The sequence below is a fragment of the Salvelinus alpinus genome, chromosome 23, assembly GCF_045679555.1.
Source record: "Salvelinus alpinus chromosome 23, SLU_Salpinus.1, whole genome shotgun sequence".
In the NCBI taxonomy this organism is placed as follows: Eukaryota; Metazoa; Chordata; class Actinopteri; order Salmoniformes; family Salmonidae; genus Salvelinus; species Salvelinus alpinus.
Genome location: NC_092108.1, coordinates 4,126,603 through 4,145,515, shown reverse-complemented (window position 1 = coordinate 4,145,515; position 18,913 = coordinate 4,126,603). Strand labels below are relative to the sequence as shown.

At 48.2% G+C, this 18,913-nt stretch overlaps 1 protein-coding gene across 1 annotated transcript in view; it reads right to left on the bottom strand.

The window, feature by feature from the left end:
* Positions 1 to 18,913, bottom strand: part of LOC139550094 (piezo-type mechanosensitive ion channel component 2) — a 224,814-nt gene that overhangs the window by 79,888 nt on the left and 126,013 nt on the right. The window contains exons 18-23 of the mRNA XM_071360724.1: positions 17,716 to 17,889; positions 16,318 to 16,359; positions 12,089 to 12,121; positions 4,245 to 4,573; positions 1,692 to 1,852; positions 1,269 to 1,445 (exon numbers count right to left, since the gene is read on the bottom strand). Of these exons, the coding sequence (XP_071216825.1) occupies positions 1,269 to 1,445; positions 1,692 to 1,852; positions 4,245 to 4,573; positions 12,089 to 12,121; positions 16,318 to 16,359; positions 17,716 to 17,889 (916 nt within the window). The remainder of the gene's footprint in view (positions 1 to 1,268; positions 1,446 to 1,691; positions 1,853 to 4,244; positions 4,574 to 12,088; positions 12,122 to 16,317; positions 16,360 to 17,715; positions 17,890 to 18,913) is intronic.

Below are 18,913 nucleotides of genomic sequence, written 5' to 3'. Positions count from 1 at the left end.
AACCATTCCATCAACTAACCAACCAACCATTCCATCAACCAACCTCCAACCAACCATTCCATCATCCAGCCAACCATTCCATCAACCAAACAACCATTCCATCAACCAACCAACCAACCATTCCATCAACCAACTTCCAACCAACCATTCCATCATCCAGCCAACCATTCCATCAACCAAACAACCATTTCATCAACCAACCACCAACCATTCTATCAACCAACCAGCCATTCTATCACCAGCCAACCATTCTGTCAACCAACCAACCATTCTATCACCAGCCAGCCAACCATTCCATCAATCAACCAACCTTTCCATCAACCAACCAACCAACCATTCCATTAACCAACCACCAACCAACCAACACACCATTCCATCAACCAACCAACCTTTCCATCAACCAACCAACCATTCCATTAACCAACCAACCAACCAACCAACAAACAAACCATTCCATCAACCAACCAACCTTTCCATCAGCCAACCAACCATTCCATCAACCACCACCAACCAACCATTCTATCATCAACCAACCATTATATCACCAACCAACCATTATAGCAGCCAGCCAACCATTCTATCAACCAGCCAGCCAGCCAACCATTCCATCAACCAACCAACCTTTCCATCAACCACCAACCATTCTATCAACCAGACAACCATTCCATCACCAACCAACCTTTCCATCAACCAACCATTCCATTAACCAACCAACCAACCAACCAACAAACCATTCCATCCATCAACCAACCTTTCCATCAACCAACCAACCATTCCATTAACCAACCAACCAACCAACCAACCATTCCATCAACCAACCAACCCACCAACCAACCTTTCCATCAGCCAACCAACCAACCATTCCATCAACCAATCATTCTATCAACCAACCAACCATTCCATCAACCAATCAACCAACCATTCTATCAGCCAGCCAACCATTCTGTCAACCAACTAACCATTCTATCAACCAGCCAACCATTCCATCAACCAACCAACCATTCCATCCATCAACCAACCATTCCATCAACCAACCATTCCATTAACCAACCAACCAACCAACCAACCAACCAACCAACAAACCATTCATCAACCAACCAACCTTTCCATCAATCAACCAACCATTCCATCAACCAACCAACCAACCAACCAACCAAGCATTCCATCAACAAACCAACCACCAACCAACCATTTCATCAGCCAACCAACCATTCCGTCACCAACCAACCAACCAACCAACTTTCTACCCACCGAATTGCCCTACTCACCATGGAGCAGTTCTTGGAGTAAGAGGCAGGTTGTATAGATTCCAGCTGGTACAACATCTTACAGACGATGATAACACAGGTCCAGACTGTACAGATACTGGAGGCTAGGGGTCTGAACTGACTGAAGGGCAGAGCGAAGGCCCAGCAAGCCATGAATACATAGTTGAACAAGGACACCTGCCAGAGAGGAGAAACAGTTACGTTTAGTGTCAGTATCACTACTAGCTTTATTAAAAGATCCCTACTAAAAACATAAACTTCCAAGAGTGGACAAGGACTGTTATTAGGATCAACTGAAACAGAGATGGTTTGGGTGATACGTAGCTAGTCATTCAATTGTTAGTGTAATGCCTAGGCGGTAGCTCAGCCTTGCCACAGTTTTGTGGCAAGCAGGGCAGCTGGGCTCAAAACCCCAGCCCTTACCTCCTTAACAGAGACCAGTATGATATACGAAGAGACGATCTTGATGATGTGTATCTCTAGGAGCCACCAGATGAAGAGCTGCAGCTTGTGGAAATATTCCAGGAACTTGAGGAACAGCACAGTCAGACGGTCCACCACCAGGTGCCACTTATTCTTTAGGTCTGACAGGAACAGGACGAGACAGGAAGCAATCTGTCAGTCACTCAGTCAGTCTGCCAATCAGTCAGTCAATTATATCAGTCAGTCAGCCAGAAGTCAGTCAGCCAGTTAATCAGTCAGTCAATAAGTCAGTCAACCAGTAGTCAGTCAATCAGTCAGCTAGTCAGTCAGTCAGTCAGTCAGACAACTAGTCAGACAACCAGTCAGCCAGTCAGTCAGCCAGTTGGTCAATCAGTCAGTCAATCACTTAGTCAGTCAGTCAGTCAGTCACTCCGTCAATCAGTCAGCCAGTTATCCAATCAGTCAGTCAATCAGTCAGTCAGCCAGTCAATCAGTCAGCCAGTTATCCAGTCAGCCAGTTAGTCAGTCAGCCAGTTATCCAATCAGTCAGTCAATCAGTCAGCCAGTCAGTCAGTCAATCAGTTAACCAGTTATCCAATCAGTCAGTTAATCAGTCAGTCAGGTCAGTCAATCAGTCAGCCAGTTATCCAATCAGTCAGTCAATCAGTCAGTCAGTCAGTCAGCCAGTCAATCAGTCAGCCAGTTATCCAATCAGTCAGTCAGTCAATCAGTCAATCAGTCAGTCAGTCAGCCAGTCAGCCAGTCAATCACTCAGCCAGTTATCCAATCAGTCAGTCAGTCAGTCAGTCAATCAGTCAACCAGTTATCCAATCAGTCAGTCAGTTATCCAGTCAATCAGTCAGCCAGTCAATCAGTCAGCCAGTTATCCAGTCAATCAGTCAGCCAGTTATCCAGTCAATCAGTCAGCCAGTCAATCAGTCAGCCAGTCAATCAGTCAGCCAGTTATCCAGTCAATCAGTCAGCCAGTCAATCAGTCAGCCAGTCAATCAGTCAGTCAATCAGTCAGCCAGTCAGTCAGTCAGCCAGTCAGCCAAACAGTCAGTCAGTCAATCAATCAGCTAGTCAGCAAGTCAATCAGTCAGCCAGTCAATCAATCAATCAAATTCCCACACACAAAATAATATATACTTATTTTGACTATTTTTTATATCTTTGGAAGAGTGCTAGAATCTCTGTATATCTTATATTTGTCATATTTCACACACGTGTGTATTAATATGAATATGAGTGTGTGAATTGGAAATTTGATTTTTTAAATATCCCAACTCCCCCTAAGACATCCTCGAAGAGTGCTTGGAGAGTTTTCACCTTGTCGGCAAACAAACAACCTTTTGGTTACTGGCCCAAAACTCAACGCTAGGCTACCTGCCTTCCCGCTAGGCTACCTGCCTTCCCGCTAGGCTACCTGCCTTCCCGCTAGTCTACCTGCATTCCCGCTAGGCTACCTGCCGTCCCGCTAGGCTACCTGCCTTCCCGCTAGGCTACCTGCCTTCCCGCTAGGCTACCTGCCTTCCCGCTAGGCTACCTGCCTTCCCGCTAGGCTACCTGCCTTCCCGCTAGTCTACCTGCCGGTCCGCTAGTCTACCTGCCTTCCTGCTAGTCTACCTGCCTTCCCGCTAGGCTACCTGCCTTCCCGCTAGGCTACCTGCCAGCCCGCTAGGCTACCTGCCGTCCCGCTAGACTACCTGCCTTCCCGCTAGGCTACCTGCCGTCCCGCTAGGCTACCTGCCGCCCCGCTAGTCTACCTGCCGCCCCGCTAGTCTACCTGCCACCCCGCTAGGCTACCTGCCGCCCCGCTAGTCTACCTGCCGCCCCGCTAGGCTACCTGCCACCCCGCTAGGCTACCTGCCGCCCCGCTAGTCTACCTGCCGCCCCGCTAGTCCACCTGCCGCCCCGCTAGTCTACCTGCCACCCCGCTAGGATACCTGCCACCCCGCTAGGCTACCTGCCGCCCCGCTAGTCCACCTGCCGCCCCGCTAGTCCACCTGCCGCCCCGCTAGTCTACCTGCCGCCCCGCTAGTCTACCTGCCGCCCCACTAGTCTACCTGCCTTCCCGCTAGTCTACCTGCCTCCCCGCTAGCCTACCTGCCTCCCCGCTAGCCTACCTGCCTCCCCGCTAGGCTACGTGCCGCACCGCTAGCCTACCTGCCTCCCCGCTAGGCTACCTGCCTCCCCGCTAGCCTACCTGCCTCCCCGCTAGGCTACGTGCCGCACCGCTAGCCTACCTGCCTCCCCGCTAGGCTACCTGCCTCCCCGCTAGTCTACCTGCCGCCCCGCAAGTCCACCTGCCGCCCCGCTAGTCCACCTGCCGCCACGCTAGTCTACCTGTCACCCCGCTAGTCTACCTGCCTTCCCGCTAGTCTACCTGCCTCCCCGCTAGCCTACCTGCCTCCCCGCTAGGCTACGTGCCGCACCGCTAGCCTACCTGCCTCCCCGCTAGGCTACCTGCCTCCCCGCTAGTCTACCTGCCGGTCCGCTAGTCTACCTGCCGGTCGGCTAGTCTACCTGCCGCCCTGACGGTATTCTGTGTACCTGAGGTAGTGTTTTCTGTGGAGGGATCTGGCTCAGTTCCCACACTGCAGTGGCCACTCTCCCCCGACCCTGCATTGGATTCAAACGACTTATGGAACGATTGATGCAACTCGAAAGACTTTCCGAATGACTGATGCAGGTCTATAGACTGACGGAGTCCTCCTTTCTGCTTCATCCCTCCATCTTTCTCCTCCATCACCACCACCAGGGTTCCCTCCTTCTCTTTCTCCTTCTTCTTCTCTTTCTTGTCGTCTGCTCGTATCACTCCTTCTCCAGAGGAGATGCTGAGCATGGTGATGTCAGCCAGGCTTCCATCCTGGTGTACCAGTCTGGGGAGATGGTGTTTAGATTTATGAGAGACATAGACACACACACACACACACACACACACACAAGCACACACACAAGCACACACACACACACACACCCACGCAGACACACACACACACACACACACACACACACACACACACACACACACACACACACACACACACACACACACACACACACACACACACACACACACACACACACACACACACACACACACACACGCACACTAGGGTTGGGCGATATCGACCATCGTCCTATCGTGATTATGTACCCATTAAACATAGTGATACAGTATACGACGCTATCATCCTTATTGGCCAACCCCAACACATTTAAATAAACAAGTAATAAACTGCAGTTGGGCAATAGCGCGACATAGAATGCAACTGAACGAATCATGAGGAAATAAAATGAAAGCCTGAAAGTATGAATGCCTGGCAGAAAGCCTGGCAGAAAGTGTGTGTGTGTGTGTGTGTGTGTGTGTGTGTGTGTGTGTGTGTGTGTGTGTGTGTGTGTGTGTGTGTGTGTGTGTGTGTGTGTGTGTGTGTGTGTGTGTGTGTGTGTGTGTGTGTGTGTGTGTGTGTGTGTGTGTGTGTGACTGTCTGATGAGGAACAGGCTGTCCTGCCGTAGTGAGGTTATAGGACTACATCATGACGGAACACTGATTTCAAACACTCAACCTCCAGCTGTACCCCCTCTAGCACCAGGGTCAGCGCACTCCAGCTGTACCCCCTCTAGCACCAGGGTCAGCGAACTCTCAAAAAAGGTTTTTTTTTCATCATTGTAATCGTGCCACACACACACTATACGATACATTTATTAAACATAAGAATGAGTGTGAGTTTTTGTGACAACCCTGGCTCGTGAGAAGTGACAAAGAGCTCTTATAGGACCAGGGCACAAATAATAATATAATAATAATCAATAATTTTGCTCTTTATTTAACCGTCTTACATATAAAACCTTATTTGTTCATCGAAAATTGTGAATAACTCACCACAGGTTAATGAGAAGGGTATGCTTTAAAGGATGCACATAACTCTGCAATGTTGGGTTGTATTGGAGAGAGTCTCAGTCTTAAATCATTTTCCACACACAGTCTGTGCTGTATTTAGTTTCCATGCTAGTGAGGGCCGAGAATCCACTCTCACATAGGTACGTGGTTGCAAAGGGCATCAGTGTCTTAACAGCGTGATTTTCCAAGGCAAGAAACTCTGAGCGCAGCCCTAACCAGAAATCTGGCAGTGGCTTCTGATTCAATTACATTTTCACAGAACCGCTTGTTGCAATTTTGATGAGGCTCGGTAAGTGGACTGGAGGCAGGGCATGAAAGGGATAACGAATCCAGTTGTTTGTGTCATCCGTTTCGGGAAAGTACCTGCGTAATTGCGCACCCAGCTCACTTAGGTCCTTCGCTATATCACATTTGACATTGTCCGTAAGCTTGAGTTAATTTGCACACAAAAAATCATACAATGATGGAAGACCTGTGTGTTGTCCTTGTTAATGCAGACAGAGAAGAGCTCCAACTTCTTATTCATAACCTCAATTTTGTGACATTGAATATAGTTGTGGAGAGTCCCTGTAATCCCAGATTCAGATCATTCAGGCGAGAAAATACATCACCCAGATAGGCCAGTCGTGTGAGAAACTCGTCATCATGCAAGCGGTCAGACAAGTGAAAATTATGGTCAGTAAAGAAAACTTTAAGCTCGTCTCTCAATTCAAAAACCGTGTCAATACTTTGCCTCTTGATAACCAGCGCACTTCTGTATGTTGTAAAAGCGTTACATGGTCGCTGCCCATATCATTGCATAATGCAGACAATACACGAGAGTTCAGGGGCCTTGCTTTAACGAAGTTAACCATTGTCACGGTCGTGTCCAAAACGTCTTTCAAGCTGTCAGGCATTCCCTTGGCAGCAAGAGCCTCTCGGTGGATGCTGCAGTGTACCCAAGTGGCGTCAAGAGCAACTGCTTGCACGTACGTTACCCCTCCACTGTGTCTCCCTGTCATGGCTTTTGCGCCATCAGTACAGATACCAACATGAGAAGCAGCTACGTTTGGCAACATACGGACCGTTAGGGGAATTCCCGCGAGAGAGTAACGGTTAATGTGATTGGATGTTAATTATTTGACGAGGCTTCCTGTATTTGACATTGTGTTGTTATTTCGCTGAACACTAGATGGTTTAATTTTATTTTTGGCAGTGAAACGAGGCGACTCAGGAGAGAAAACAACCTCAACCAAATGTATCGACCCGTTTGAAAATGTAAACGGACTGTTTGAAAATGTGAAGCAAAATAAAAACGTTTTCAAATGTTTTTATTTGGCGTACCCCCGACGGCATTCAGTGTACCCCGGAATACCTGGTCTAAATTCATAGGTTGAGGCTGGAGTCTAAACTAATCGAATGTCCTTTTGCGTACTGTCCTTCTGTGTACTGTGCTTTTGTCCTGCTGTGTACTGTCCTTCTGTGTACTTTCCTTCTGTCCTGCTGCGTACTGTCCTGCTGCGTACTGTCCTGCTGCGTACTTCTCCTGCTGCGTACTGTCCTGCTGCGTATTGTCCTGCTGCGTACTGTCCTGCTGCGTACTGTCCTGCTGCGTATTGTCCTGCTGCGTACTGTCCTGCTGTTTACTGTCCTGCTGCGTACTGTCCTGCTGCGTACTGTCCTGCTGCGTATTGTCCTGCTGCGTACTGTCCTGCTGTTTACTGTCCTGCTGCGTACTGTCCTGCTGTTTACTGTCCTGCTGTTTACTGTCCTGCTGTTTACTGTCCTGCTGCGTATTGTCCTGCTGCGTACTGTCCTGCTGCGTACTGTCCTGCTGCGTACTGTCCTGCTGCGTACTGTCCTGCTGTGTACTGTCCTGCTGTGTACTGTCCTGCTGTTTTCTGTCCTGCTGTGTACTGTCCTGCTGTTTACTGTCCTGCTGTTTACTGTCCTGCTGTTTACTGTCCTGCTGCGTATTGTCCTGCTGCGTACTGTCCTGCTGCGTACTGTCCTGCTGCGTACTGTCCTGTTGCGCACTGTCCTGCTGCGTACTGTCCTGCTGCGTACTGTCCTGCTGTTTTCTGTCCTGCTGCGTACTGTCCTGCTGCGTATTGTCCTGCTGCGTACTGTCCTGCTGCGTATTGTCCTGCTGCGTACTGTCCTGCTGTTTTCTGTCCTGCTGTTTTCTGTCCTGCTGTGTACTGTCCTGCTGTGTACTGTCCTGCTGTTTTCTGTCCTGCTGTTTACTGTCCTGCTGCGTACTGTCCTGCTGTGTACTGTCCTGCTGTTTACTGTCCTGCTGCGTACTGTCCTGCTGTTTACTGTCCTGCTGCGTATTGTCCTGCTGTTTACTGTCCTGCTGTTTACTGTCCTGCTGTGTACTGCCTGCTGTTTACTGTCCTGCTGTGTACTGTCCTGCTGTGTACTGTCCTGCTGTTTTCTGTCCTGCTGTTTACTGTCCTGCTGTGTACTGTCCTGTTTGCTATCCTGTTGTCCTGCTGTGTCCTGTCAGACTCTGTTCTTCACTACTGTGTCCTGTCAGACTCTGTTCTTCACTACTGTGTCCTGTCAGACTCTGTTCTTCCCTACTGTGTCCTGTCAGACTCTGTTCTTCACTACTGTGTCCTGTCAGACTCTGTTCTTCACTACTGTGTCCTGTCAGACTCTGTTCTTCACTACTGTGTCCTGTCAGACTCTGTTCTTCCCTACTGTGTCCTGTCAGACTCTGTCCTTCACTACTGTGTCCTGTCAGACTCTGTTCTTCACTACTGTGTCCTGTCAGACTCTGTTCTTCACTACTGTGTCCTGTCAGACTCTGTTCTTCACTACTGTGTCCTGTCAGACTCTGTCCTTCACTACTGTGTCCTGTCAGACTCTGTTCTTCACTACTGTGTCCTGTCAGACTCTGTTCTTCCCTACTGTGTCCTGTCAGACTCTGTTCTACACTACTGTGTCCTGTCAGACTCTGTTCTTCACTACTGTGTCCTGTCAGACTCTGTTCTTCCCTACTGTGTCCTGTGAGACTCTGTTCTTCACTACTGTGTACTGTCAGACTCTGTCCTTCACTACTGTGTCCTGTCAGACTCTGTTCTTCACTACTGTGTCCAGTCAGACTCTGTCCTTCACTACTGTGTCCTGTCAGACTCTGTTCTTCACTACTGTGTCCTGTCAGACTCTGTTCTTCACTACTGTGTCCTGTCAGACTCTGTTTTTCACTACTGTGTCCTGTCAGACTCTGTCCTTCACTACTGTGTCCTGTCAGACTCTGTCTTTCACTACTGTGTCCTGTCAGACTCTGTCCTTCACTACTGTGTACAGTCAGACTCTGTTCTACACTACTGTGTCCTGTCAGACTCTGTCCTTCACTACTGTGTCCTGTCAGACTCTGTCTTTCACTACTGTGTCCTGTCAGACTCTGTCCTTCACTACTGTGTACAGTCAGACTCTGTTCTACACTACTGTGTCCTGTCAGACTCTGTTCTTCACTACTGTGTCCTGTCAGACCTTGTTCTTCACTACTGTGTCCTGTCAGACTCTGTTCTACTGTGTCCTGTCAGACTCTGTTCTTCACTACTGTGTCCTGTCAGACTCTGTTCTTCACTACTGTGTCCTGTCAGACTCTGTTCTTCACTACTGTGTCCTGTCAGACTCTGTTCTACACTACTGTGTCCTGGCAGACTCTGTCCTTCACTACTGTGTACAGTCAGACTCTGTTCTACACTACTGTGTCCTGTCAGACTCTGTTCTTCACTACTGTGTCCTGTCAGACCTTGTTCTTCACTACTGTGTCCTGTCAGACTCTGTTCTACTGTGTCCTGTCAGACTCTGTTCTTCACTACTGTGTCCTGTCAGACTCTGTTCTTCACTACTGTGTCCTGTCAGACTCTGTTCTTCACTACTGTGTCCTGTCAGACTCTGTTCTTCCCTACTGTGTCCTGTCAGACTCTGTTCTTCACTACTGTGTCCTGTCAGACTCTGTTCTTCACTACTGTGTCCTGTCAGACTCTGTTCTTCACTACTGTGTCCTGTCAGACTCTGTTCTTCCCTACTGTGTCCTGTCAGACTCTGTCCTTCACTACTGTGTCCTGTCAGACTCTGTTCTTCACTACTGTGTCCTGTCAGACTCTGTTCTTCACTACTGTGTCCTGTCAGACTCTGTTCTTCACTACTGTGTCCTGTCAGACTCTGTCCTTCACTACTGTGTCCTGTCAGACTCTGTTCTTCACTACTGTGTCCTGTCAGACTCTGTTCTTCCCTACTGTGTCCTGTCAGACTCTGTTCTACACTACTGTGTCCTGTCAGACTCTGTTCTTCACTACTGTGTCCTGTCAGACTCTGTTCTTCCCTACTGTGTCCTGTGAGACTCTGTTCTTCACTACTGTGTACTGTCAGACTCTGTCCTTCACTACTGTGTCCTGTCAGACTCTGTTCTTCACTACTGTGTCCAGTCAGACTCTGTCCTTCACTACTGTGTCCTGTCAGACTCTGTTCTTCACTACTGTGTCCTGTCAGACTCTGTTCTTCACTACTGTGTCCTGTCAGACTCTGTTCTTCACTACTGTGTCCTGTCAGACTCTGTCCTTCACTACTGTGTCCTGTCAGACTCTGTCTTTCACTACTGTGTCCTGTCAGACTCTGTCCTTCACTACTGTGTACAGTCAGACTCTGTTCTACACTACTGTGTCCTGTCAGACTCTGTCCTTCACTACTGTGTCCTGTCAGACTCTGTCTTTCACTACTGTGTCCTGTCAGACTCTGTCCTTCACTACTGTGTACAGTCAGACTCTGTTCTACACTACTGTGTCCTGTCAGACTCTGTTCTTCACTACTGTGTCCTGTCAGACCTTGTTCTTCACTACTGTGTCCTGTCAGACTCTGTTCTACTGTGTCCTGTCAGACTCTGTTCTTCACTACTGTGTCCTGTCAGACTCTGTTCTTCACTACTGTGTCCTGTCAGACTCTGTTCTTCACTACTGTGTCCTGTCAGACTCTGTTCTACACTACTGTGTCCTGGCAGACTCTGTCCTTCACTACTGTGTACAGTCAGACTCTGTTCTACACTACTGTGTCCTGTCAGACTCTGTTCTTCACTACTGTGTCCTGTCAGACCTTGTTCTTCACTACTGTGTCCTGTCAGACTCTGTTCTACTGTGTCCTGTCAGACTCTGTTCTTCACTACTGTGTCCTGTCAGACTCTGTTCTTCACTACTGTGTCCTGTCAGACTCTGTTCTTCACTACTGTGTCCTGTCAGACTCTGTTCTCCACTACTGTGTCCTGTCAGACTCTGTTCTTCACTACTGTGTCCTGTCAGACTCTGTTCTTCACTACTGTGTCCTGTCAGACTCTGTTCTTCACTACTGTGTCTTGTCAGACTCTGTTCTTCACTACTGTGTCCTGTCAGACTCTGTTCTTCACTACTGTGTCCTGTCAGACTCTGTTCTTCCCTACTGTGTCCTGTCAGACTCTGTTCTTCACTACTGTGTCCTGTCAGACTCTGTTCTTCACTACTGTGTCCTGTCAGACTATGTTCTTCCCTACTGTGTCCTGTCAGACTCTGTCCTTCACTACTGTGTCCTGTCAGACTCTGGTCTTCACTACTGTGTCCTGTCAGACTCTGTTCTTCACTACTGTGTCCTGTCAGACTCTGTTCTTCACTACCGTGTCCTGTGAGACTCTGTTCTTCACTACTGTGTCCTGTCAGACTCTGTTCTTCACTACTGTGTCCTGTCAGACTCTGTTCTTCACTACTGTGTCCTGTCAGACTCTGTTCTTCACTACTGTGTCCTGTCAGACTCTGTCCTTCACTACTGTGTCCTGTCAGACTCTGTTCTACACTGCTGTGTCCTGTCAGACTCTGTTCTTCACTACTGTGTCCTGTCAGACTCTGTTCTTCACTGCTCGGCACCAGTCAAGTTCAAATAGGGTAAACCATCATCTGTCACATTACGATGTCGTTAACATCGACGATGGCTGTCAATCATCGTCAATCAATGCTGTCGTAATATCGCCCAACCCTAACACACACACACACAAACACAGAAACTACACACACACACACACACAACCACACACACACACGACACTACACAGAAACAAACAAACACACAAACACTTCTTTCCCAAAGGGCCCTCATACCAAGCCGTGGGTGTCCACTAGCAGCAGAGTGTTTAATAGAAAAGCAATAAGCACATTCCTCTGACTGGCATTCTTCAAAAATAAAAGTCCTCCGATTCTCAGGAACAGGAAGGGAGGCATGGACACCTGCACATTGAAACGACACCCTATTCCCTATAAAGTGTACTACCCTACCCAGGTCAAAGGTAGCACACTTTATAGGGAATAGGGTGCCATTTGGGATGCAATCCCTAAAACTGAGTCTCAGGCAATGGGAGATGGCTTTATGGGTCAGAGGTTATAGGTTGAAGGTCAGAGGTTATAGGTTGGCTTGCAGGAAATGGCTGCATGTCAGGGCGAGGCATTTCATTACGTGTCTTGTTGGGTTTAGACTTACTTGCTCTGTGGAGAGGAAATGTGTTGCTTGATGCTGCTCAGATAACAACATGTTACAGAGAGAGAGAGGGGTCAACAAGAGAGTGAACAACACAGGAGAGAGAGAGAGAGAGAGAGGTCAACAACAAGAGAGTGAACAACACAGGAGAGAGAGAGAGAGAGAGGTCAACAACAAGAGAGTGAACAACACAGGAGAGAGAGAGAGAGAGAGACACACAGAGAGAAAATTATTAACACGGGAGACAGAGAGAGAGAGAGAGAGAGAGAGAGAGCGAGAGAGAGATAACTATTAACACAGGAGAGAATGAGTAAGAGAGAGAGAGAGATCAACACAGAGAGAAAATTATTAACACGGGAGACAGAGAGAGAGAGAGAGAGAGAGAGAGAGAGAGAGAGAGAGAGAGAGAGAGAGAGAGAGAGAGAGAGAGAGAGAGAGAGAGAGAGAGAGAGAGAGAGAGAGAGAGAGAGAGAGAGAGAGAGAGAGACTTTAATGAAGACAGCTTCTCCATCCTGGAGGGGGAAATCAATAATTTCCAGGCCCAGGGACATGTATTAGTCTGTGGCGACCTAAATGCCAGAACTGGACAAGAACCTGACACCCTCAGCACACAGGGGGACAAACACCTGCCTGCAGGTGACAGCATTCCCTCCCCCATATGCCCCCCTAGGCACAACTACGACAACATAACCAACAAAAACGGGTCACAACTCGTGCAGCTTTGTCACACGCTGGATCTGTACATAGTCAATGGTAGGCTTCAAGGAGACTCCTACAGTAGATACAACTATAGCTAATCTCTTGGCAGTAGTACTGTAGACTACTTTATCACTGACCTCAACCCAGAGTCTCTCAGAGCGTTCACAGTCAGCCCACTGACACCCCTATCAGACCACAGCAAAATCACAGTCTACTTGAACAGAGCAACACTCAATCATGAGGCATCAAAGCCAAAGGAACTGAATAATATTAAGAAATGCTATAGATGGAAGGAAAGTAGTGTGGAAACCTACCAAAAAACCATTAGGCAACAACAAATTCAAACCCTTTTAGACAACTTCCTGGACAAAACGTTTCACTGTAATAGTGAAGGACTAAACTTGGCAGGAGAAAACCTAAGTATATTTGACCTCTCAGCTTCCCTATCATATCTAAACATGTCAAGCAGACAACCTAAGAAAGTGAACAACAATGTAAAAAATGGTTTGATGAAGAATGCAAAAAACCTAAGAGAGAAATTGAGAATCCTGTCCAACCAAAAACACAGAGACCCAGAGAGTCTACATCTTCACTATGGTGAATCACTAAAACAATACAGAAATACACTACGGAAAAGGAAGGAACAGCACGTCAGAAATCAGCTCAATGTAACTGAAGAATCCATAGAATATAACCCCTTCTGGGAAAATTGTAAAACACTAAACGAACAACCACACGAAGAGTGGAAGCGGTCGTGGAAGTAGTGAATCCAAAATGGAGATGATCCAATACAAATCCTAGAATCAACTATTAAAGACAACTAGAACCCACTCATTTCTCTGATTACATTGAGTGAGCTACAGGTGTCACACCCTGGCCATAGAGAGGGTTTTAGTCTCTATTTTGGGTGTGATTAGGGTGGGCATTCTATGTGTTATATTTCTATGTTTTTGGCTGAGTGTGGTTCTCAATCAGGGACAGCTGTCTTTCGTTAGGTAGCCTTTTTTCCGTCTGTGTTTTGTGGGTAGTTGTTTTCTGTTTTGTGTGTCTGCACCAGACAGAACTGTTTCGCTTTCTTCAGACAACAGGACAAAATACAAACCCCTCCAACCCAAAACGAACTGTGGTGTTGATGGTGTCCTCAATGAAATGATCAAATATACAGACCACAAATTCCAATTGGCTATACTTAAACTCTTTAACATCATCCTTAGCTCTGGCATCTTCACCAATATTTGGAATCAAGGACTGATCACCCCAATCCACAAAAGTGGAGAACATTTGTCCCCAATAATTACCGTTGGATATGTGTCAACAGCAACCTTGGGAAAATCCTCTGCATTATCATTAACAGCAGACTCGTACATTTCCTCAATGAAAACAATGTACTGAGCAAATGTCCAATTGTCTTTTTACCAAATTAGTGTACTACAGGCCACATGTTCACCCTGCACACCCTAATTGACAAATAAACAAACCAAAACAAAAGTCTTCTCATGTTTGTTGATTTCAAAAAAGCTTTTGTTTTCAATTAGGCATGAGGGTCTGCTATACAAATTGATGGAAATTGGTGTTGGGGGAAAAACATACGACCCTATAAAATCATGAACACAAACAACAAGTGTGCGGTTAAAATTGTCAAAAAACACACACATTTCTTTCCGTGGGGAGACAGGGATGCAGCTTGAGGCGCCAATCTGAGGTGGAAACTGAGCTGCACTTCCTAACCTCCTGCCCAATGTATGACCATATTAGAGACACATATTTCCCTCAGATTACACAGATCCACAAACAATTAGAAAACAAACCCGATTTTGATAAACTCCCATATCTACTGGGTGAAATACCACAGTGTGACATCACAGCAGCAAGATTTGTGACCTGTTGCCACAAGAAAAGGGCAACCAGTGAAGAACAAACACCATTGTAAATACAACCCATATTTATGTTGATTTTCCCTTTGTACTTTAACCATGTGTACATCGTTACAACACTGTATATAGACATAATATGACATTTGAAATGTCTATATTCCATTGGATCTTCTGTGTAATGTTTAATGTTAATTTTATATTGTTCTAAATCACTTTTGTTTATTATTTATTTCACTTGATTTGGCAATGGAAAGATATGTTTCCCATGCCAATAAAGCCCTTTGGAATGGAATAGAGAGAGAGATCAATAAAGAGAGCGATCAACACAGAGAGAGAACGATTAACACAAGAGAGAGAGAACGATTAACGAGAGAGAGAGAGAGAGAGAGAGAGAGAGAGAGAGAGAGAGAGAGAGAGAGAGAGAGAGAGAGAGAGAGAGAGAGAGAGAGAGAGAGAGAGAGAGAGAGAGAGAGAGAGAGAGAGAGAGAGAGAGAGAGAGAGCGATTAACAGAGAGAGAGAGAGAGAGAGAGAGAGAGAGAGAGAGAGAGAGAGAGAGAGAGAGAGAGAGAGAGAGAGAGAGAGAGAGAGAGAGAGAGAGAGAGAGAGAGAGAGAGAGAGAGAGATCAACACAGAGAGAAGGAGATACACAACAAAAGTAGATTGAGTGACACAGTGTAGGTTAGCGACCGATAGGGTTCTAAGTTGCTACCACAGGAACTAGGAGAAGAGTGGAGGGGATTGGTTCTAAAGAGGAAAGGTGCTGTCTTTTAATACTAAGTCAGGACATGCTTGAAAGAAGAGACTTTTACTGAGGATAAACTGGCCGAGAAGTTCGCTATAGAGAAGAGGGTGTTGTGGGCATCAAGAAGAAGTGTCCACAAATCAAATTGGTCCAAAAAATCCAAAGAGACAGAAAGAGGCAGAAACCAAAATAGAACAGATGTTTTCACATACGTTTCTAACATGACCTGTCGAAGCAAACCCCCATACAGTCATCAGATATTGGTTTACCATTAAACCAAACGGACAGAACTGTAGGAGCAAGTTTCACAGGGAAGTTAGGTACCCGAGCAGGGAAAGACAGGCGTGTTTAGATGCTTGGAGGACCGGAGGACCAGAGGTATAGAGGATGAGAGGAGAGGTGGAGAGGATGTGGAGAGGTGGAGAGATGAGATGGAGAGTGGAGAGAGGAGGTGGAGAGGTGGAGAGGTGGATAGAGGAGGTAGAGAGGATGTGGAGAGGTGGAGAGAGGAGGTAGAGAGGATGTGGAGAGGTGGATGAGAAGAGGTGGAGAGGTGGATGAGAGAGGAGAGATGGAGAGGAGGTGGAGAGGTAGATGAGAGAGGAGAGATGGAGAGAGGAGATGGAGAGAGGAGGTGGAGAGGATGTGGAGAGGTGGTTGAGAGAGGAGAGATGGAGAGGAGGTAGAGAGGTGGATGAGAGAGGAGAGGTGGAGAGAGGAGGATGAGAGGTGGAGAGAGGAGGTGGAGAGATGGAGAGGAGGTAGAGAGGTAGATGAGAGAGGAGAGATGGAGAGGAGGTGGAGAGGTGGAGGGAGAAGAGTTGACCAAAGGAGAGCATGAGTGAAGAAGAGGGAGGGAAGTCAAACGGTGGTGGATGGATGCGACAGGATGGATGAAAGGCAAGCAGGTACCTACCTATTCATGATCAGATACACGCGACCATTGACTTTAGCATGACTGTGTGAGGAGAGGTAGGAATGGAGAGATGGCAGAGGAGGAGAGATGACAGATGGCAGTAGATTAAAGAGAATAGGATGAAAAGCAAGTGGGAACATGAAGGAGGCTACTAGAACATGAAGACAAGACATTAACACAGACCACTGTATCTCCAGCATTTCTCTGTAGGTCTTATACGCTGGAGGGAACAAAGTACATGAGGTAGATACATGATAAAACCCCATCCAGCCAATCCAAACTCTAGTCTGATGCGTTGAAAGATCGCCGGTCAGTCCATCAGAAACATTGAACAGGAAAGCAAAGCTGCTAGCTCTCTCACACAAACACCTAGACTTCAGCTCAGTGGGTTAACACAGTCTAGAGACGTACCGGGGTTCGAACCCCAGTCACAAACACCTAGACTTCAGCTCAGTGGGTTAACGCAGTCTAGAGACGTACCGGGGTTCGAACCCCAGTCACAAACACCTAGACTTCAGCTCAGTGGGTTAACGCCGTCTAGAGACGTACCGGGGTTCGAACCCCAGTCACAAACACCTAGACTTCAGCTCAGTGGGTTAACACAGTCTAGAGACGTACCGGGGTTCGAACCCCAGTCACAAACACCTAGACTTCAGCTCAGTGGGTTAACACAGTCTAGAGACGTACCGGGGTTGGAACCCCAGTCACAAACACCTAGACTTCAGCTCAGTGGGTTAACACAGTCTAGAGACGTACCGGGGTTGGAACCCCAGTCACAAACACCTAGACTTCAGCTCAGTGGGTTAACACCGTCTAGAGACGTACCGGGGTTCGAACCCCAGTCACAAACACCTAGACTTCAGCTCAGTGGGTTAACACAGTCTAGAGACGTACCGGGGTTGGAACCCCAGTCACAAACACCTAGACTTCAGCTCAGTGGGTTAACGCAGTCTAGAGACGTACCGGGGTTCGAACCCCAGTCACAAACACCTAGACTTCAGCTCAGTGGGTTAACGCAGTCTAGAGACGTACCGGGGTTCGAACCCCAGTCACAAACACCTAGACTTCAGCTCAGTGGGTTAACACAGTCTAGAGACGTACCGGGGTTCGAACCCCAGTCACAAACACCTAGACTTCAGCTCAGTGGGTTAACACAGTCTAGAGACGTACCGGGGTTGGAACCCCAGTCACAAACACCTAGACTTCAGCTCAGTGGGTTAACACAGTCTAGAGACGTACCGGGGTTCGAACCCCAGTCACAAACACAGCTCATCTGGAAATGCAGCTGTAACTCGTGTTAGCTCCCCCACATTAAGAGCTCAGTGGGCTCTCCCTGTATTGACACCTAGTCCTAAACGTTAGCTCAGCGGGCTAACACAGTCAGTCACCCAGTCTCACCTGTAGATGGTGCTGTCCTGTTTTTGGGCCACAGCCTTCAGATCAGTGAGCAGCAGGAAGCGGTCGTGGAAGTAGTGAAGGTGGAGGATACACACCAGGAGGAAGGAGGTGGGGATGAAGATACGTGTGAAGAGCATCGATAGGGAGAACTGTTCTAGCCCCAGGTCCTTCAGTCTGGAGAGAGAGGAGGGAGAGGGAGAGGGGGGGGGGAGAGGGGAGGAGAGGGGGGGAGAAGGGGGGGAGGGGAGAGTGAGGAGGAGAGAGAGAGGAGGAGAGGGGGGAGTGGGAGGAGGGGAGAGAGAGAGGGAAGAGAGAGAGAGGGCGGAGGGGAGAGAGAGAGGGGAGAGAGACGCGGGGAGAGAGAGGAGGAGAGGGGGCGAGGGAGGAGGGGAGAGAGAGAGGGTGGAGGGGAGAAGGGGGAGGGGAGAGAGAGAGAGAGAGACAGAGGAGGGGAGAAAGAGGAGGAAAGGGGTGAGAGGGAGGAGGGGAGAGAGAGAGGGCAGAGGGGAGAGAGAGCGGAGGGCAGGGGAGAGAGAGGAGGGGAGAGAGGAAGAGGGGGAGAGAGAAGGGGGGAGGGAGAGGGGGAGAGATAAGGGGAAGGGGAGAGGGGGGAGAGAGAGGGGAGAGAGAGGAGGAAAGGGGTGAGAGGGAGGAGGGGAGAGAGGAAGAGGGGGAGAGAGAAGGGGGAGAGGGAGAAGAGGGGAGCGGGAGAGATAAGGGGGAGGGGAGAGGGGGGAGAGAGAGGAAGGGAGAGGGGAGAGAGAGGAGGGCGGGGAGAGAGAAGAGGGGAGCGGGAGAGAGAGAGAGAGAGATAAATCTATGACAATTGTTATGGTCCATATAAAGCATTGATTGTCTAGGGATCCTCTAGCTTGGTACCGTGTAGAAGTCTAGGGCTGGGATAACATATCTCAACAGCACTGAACATACAGAAACATGAAGGCTGTCTGACTACATGAATGATTTCAATGATATGAAGAAGACAGTGAACTTTAGGGTTAGGAGGGCTATTACGACTCAGGGGTCAGGGGTCAGGGGTTACGACTCACTTCTCTTCGCTCAGGGGTCAGGGGTTAAGACTCACTTCTCTTCGCTCAGGGGTCAGGGGTTACGACTCACTTATCTTCGCTCAGGGGTCAGGGGTTAAGACTCACTTCTCTTCGCTCAGGGGTCAGGGGTTACGACTCACTTATCTTCG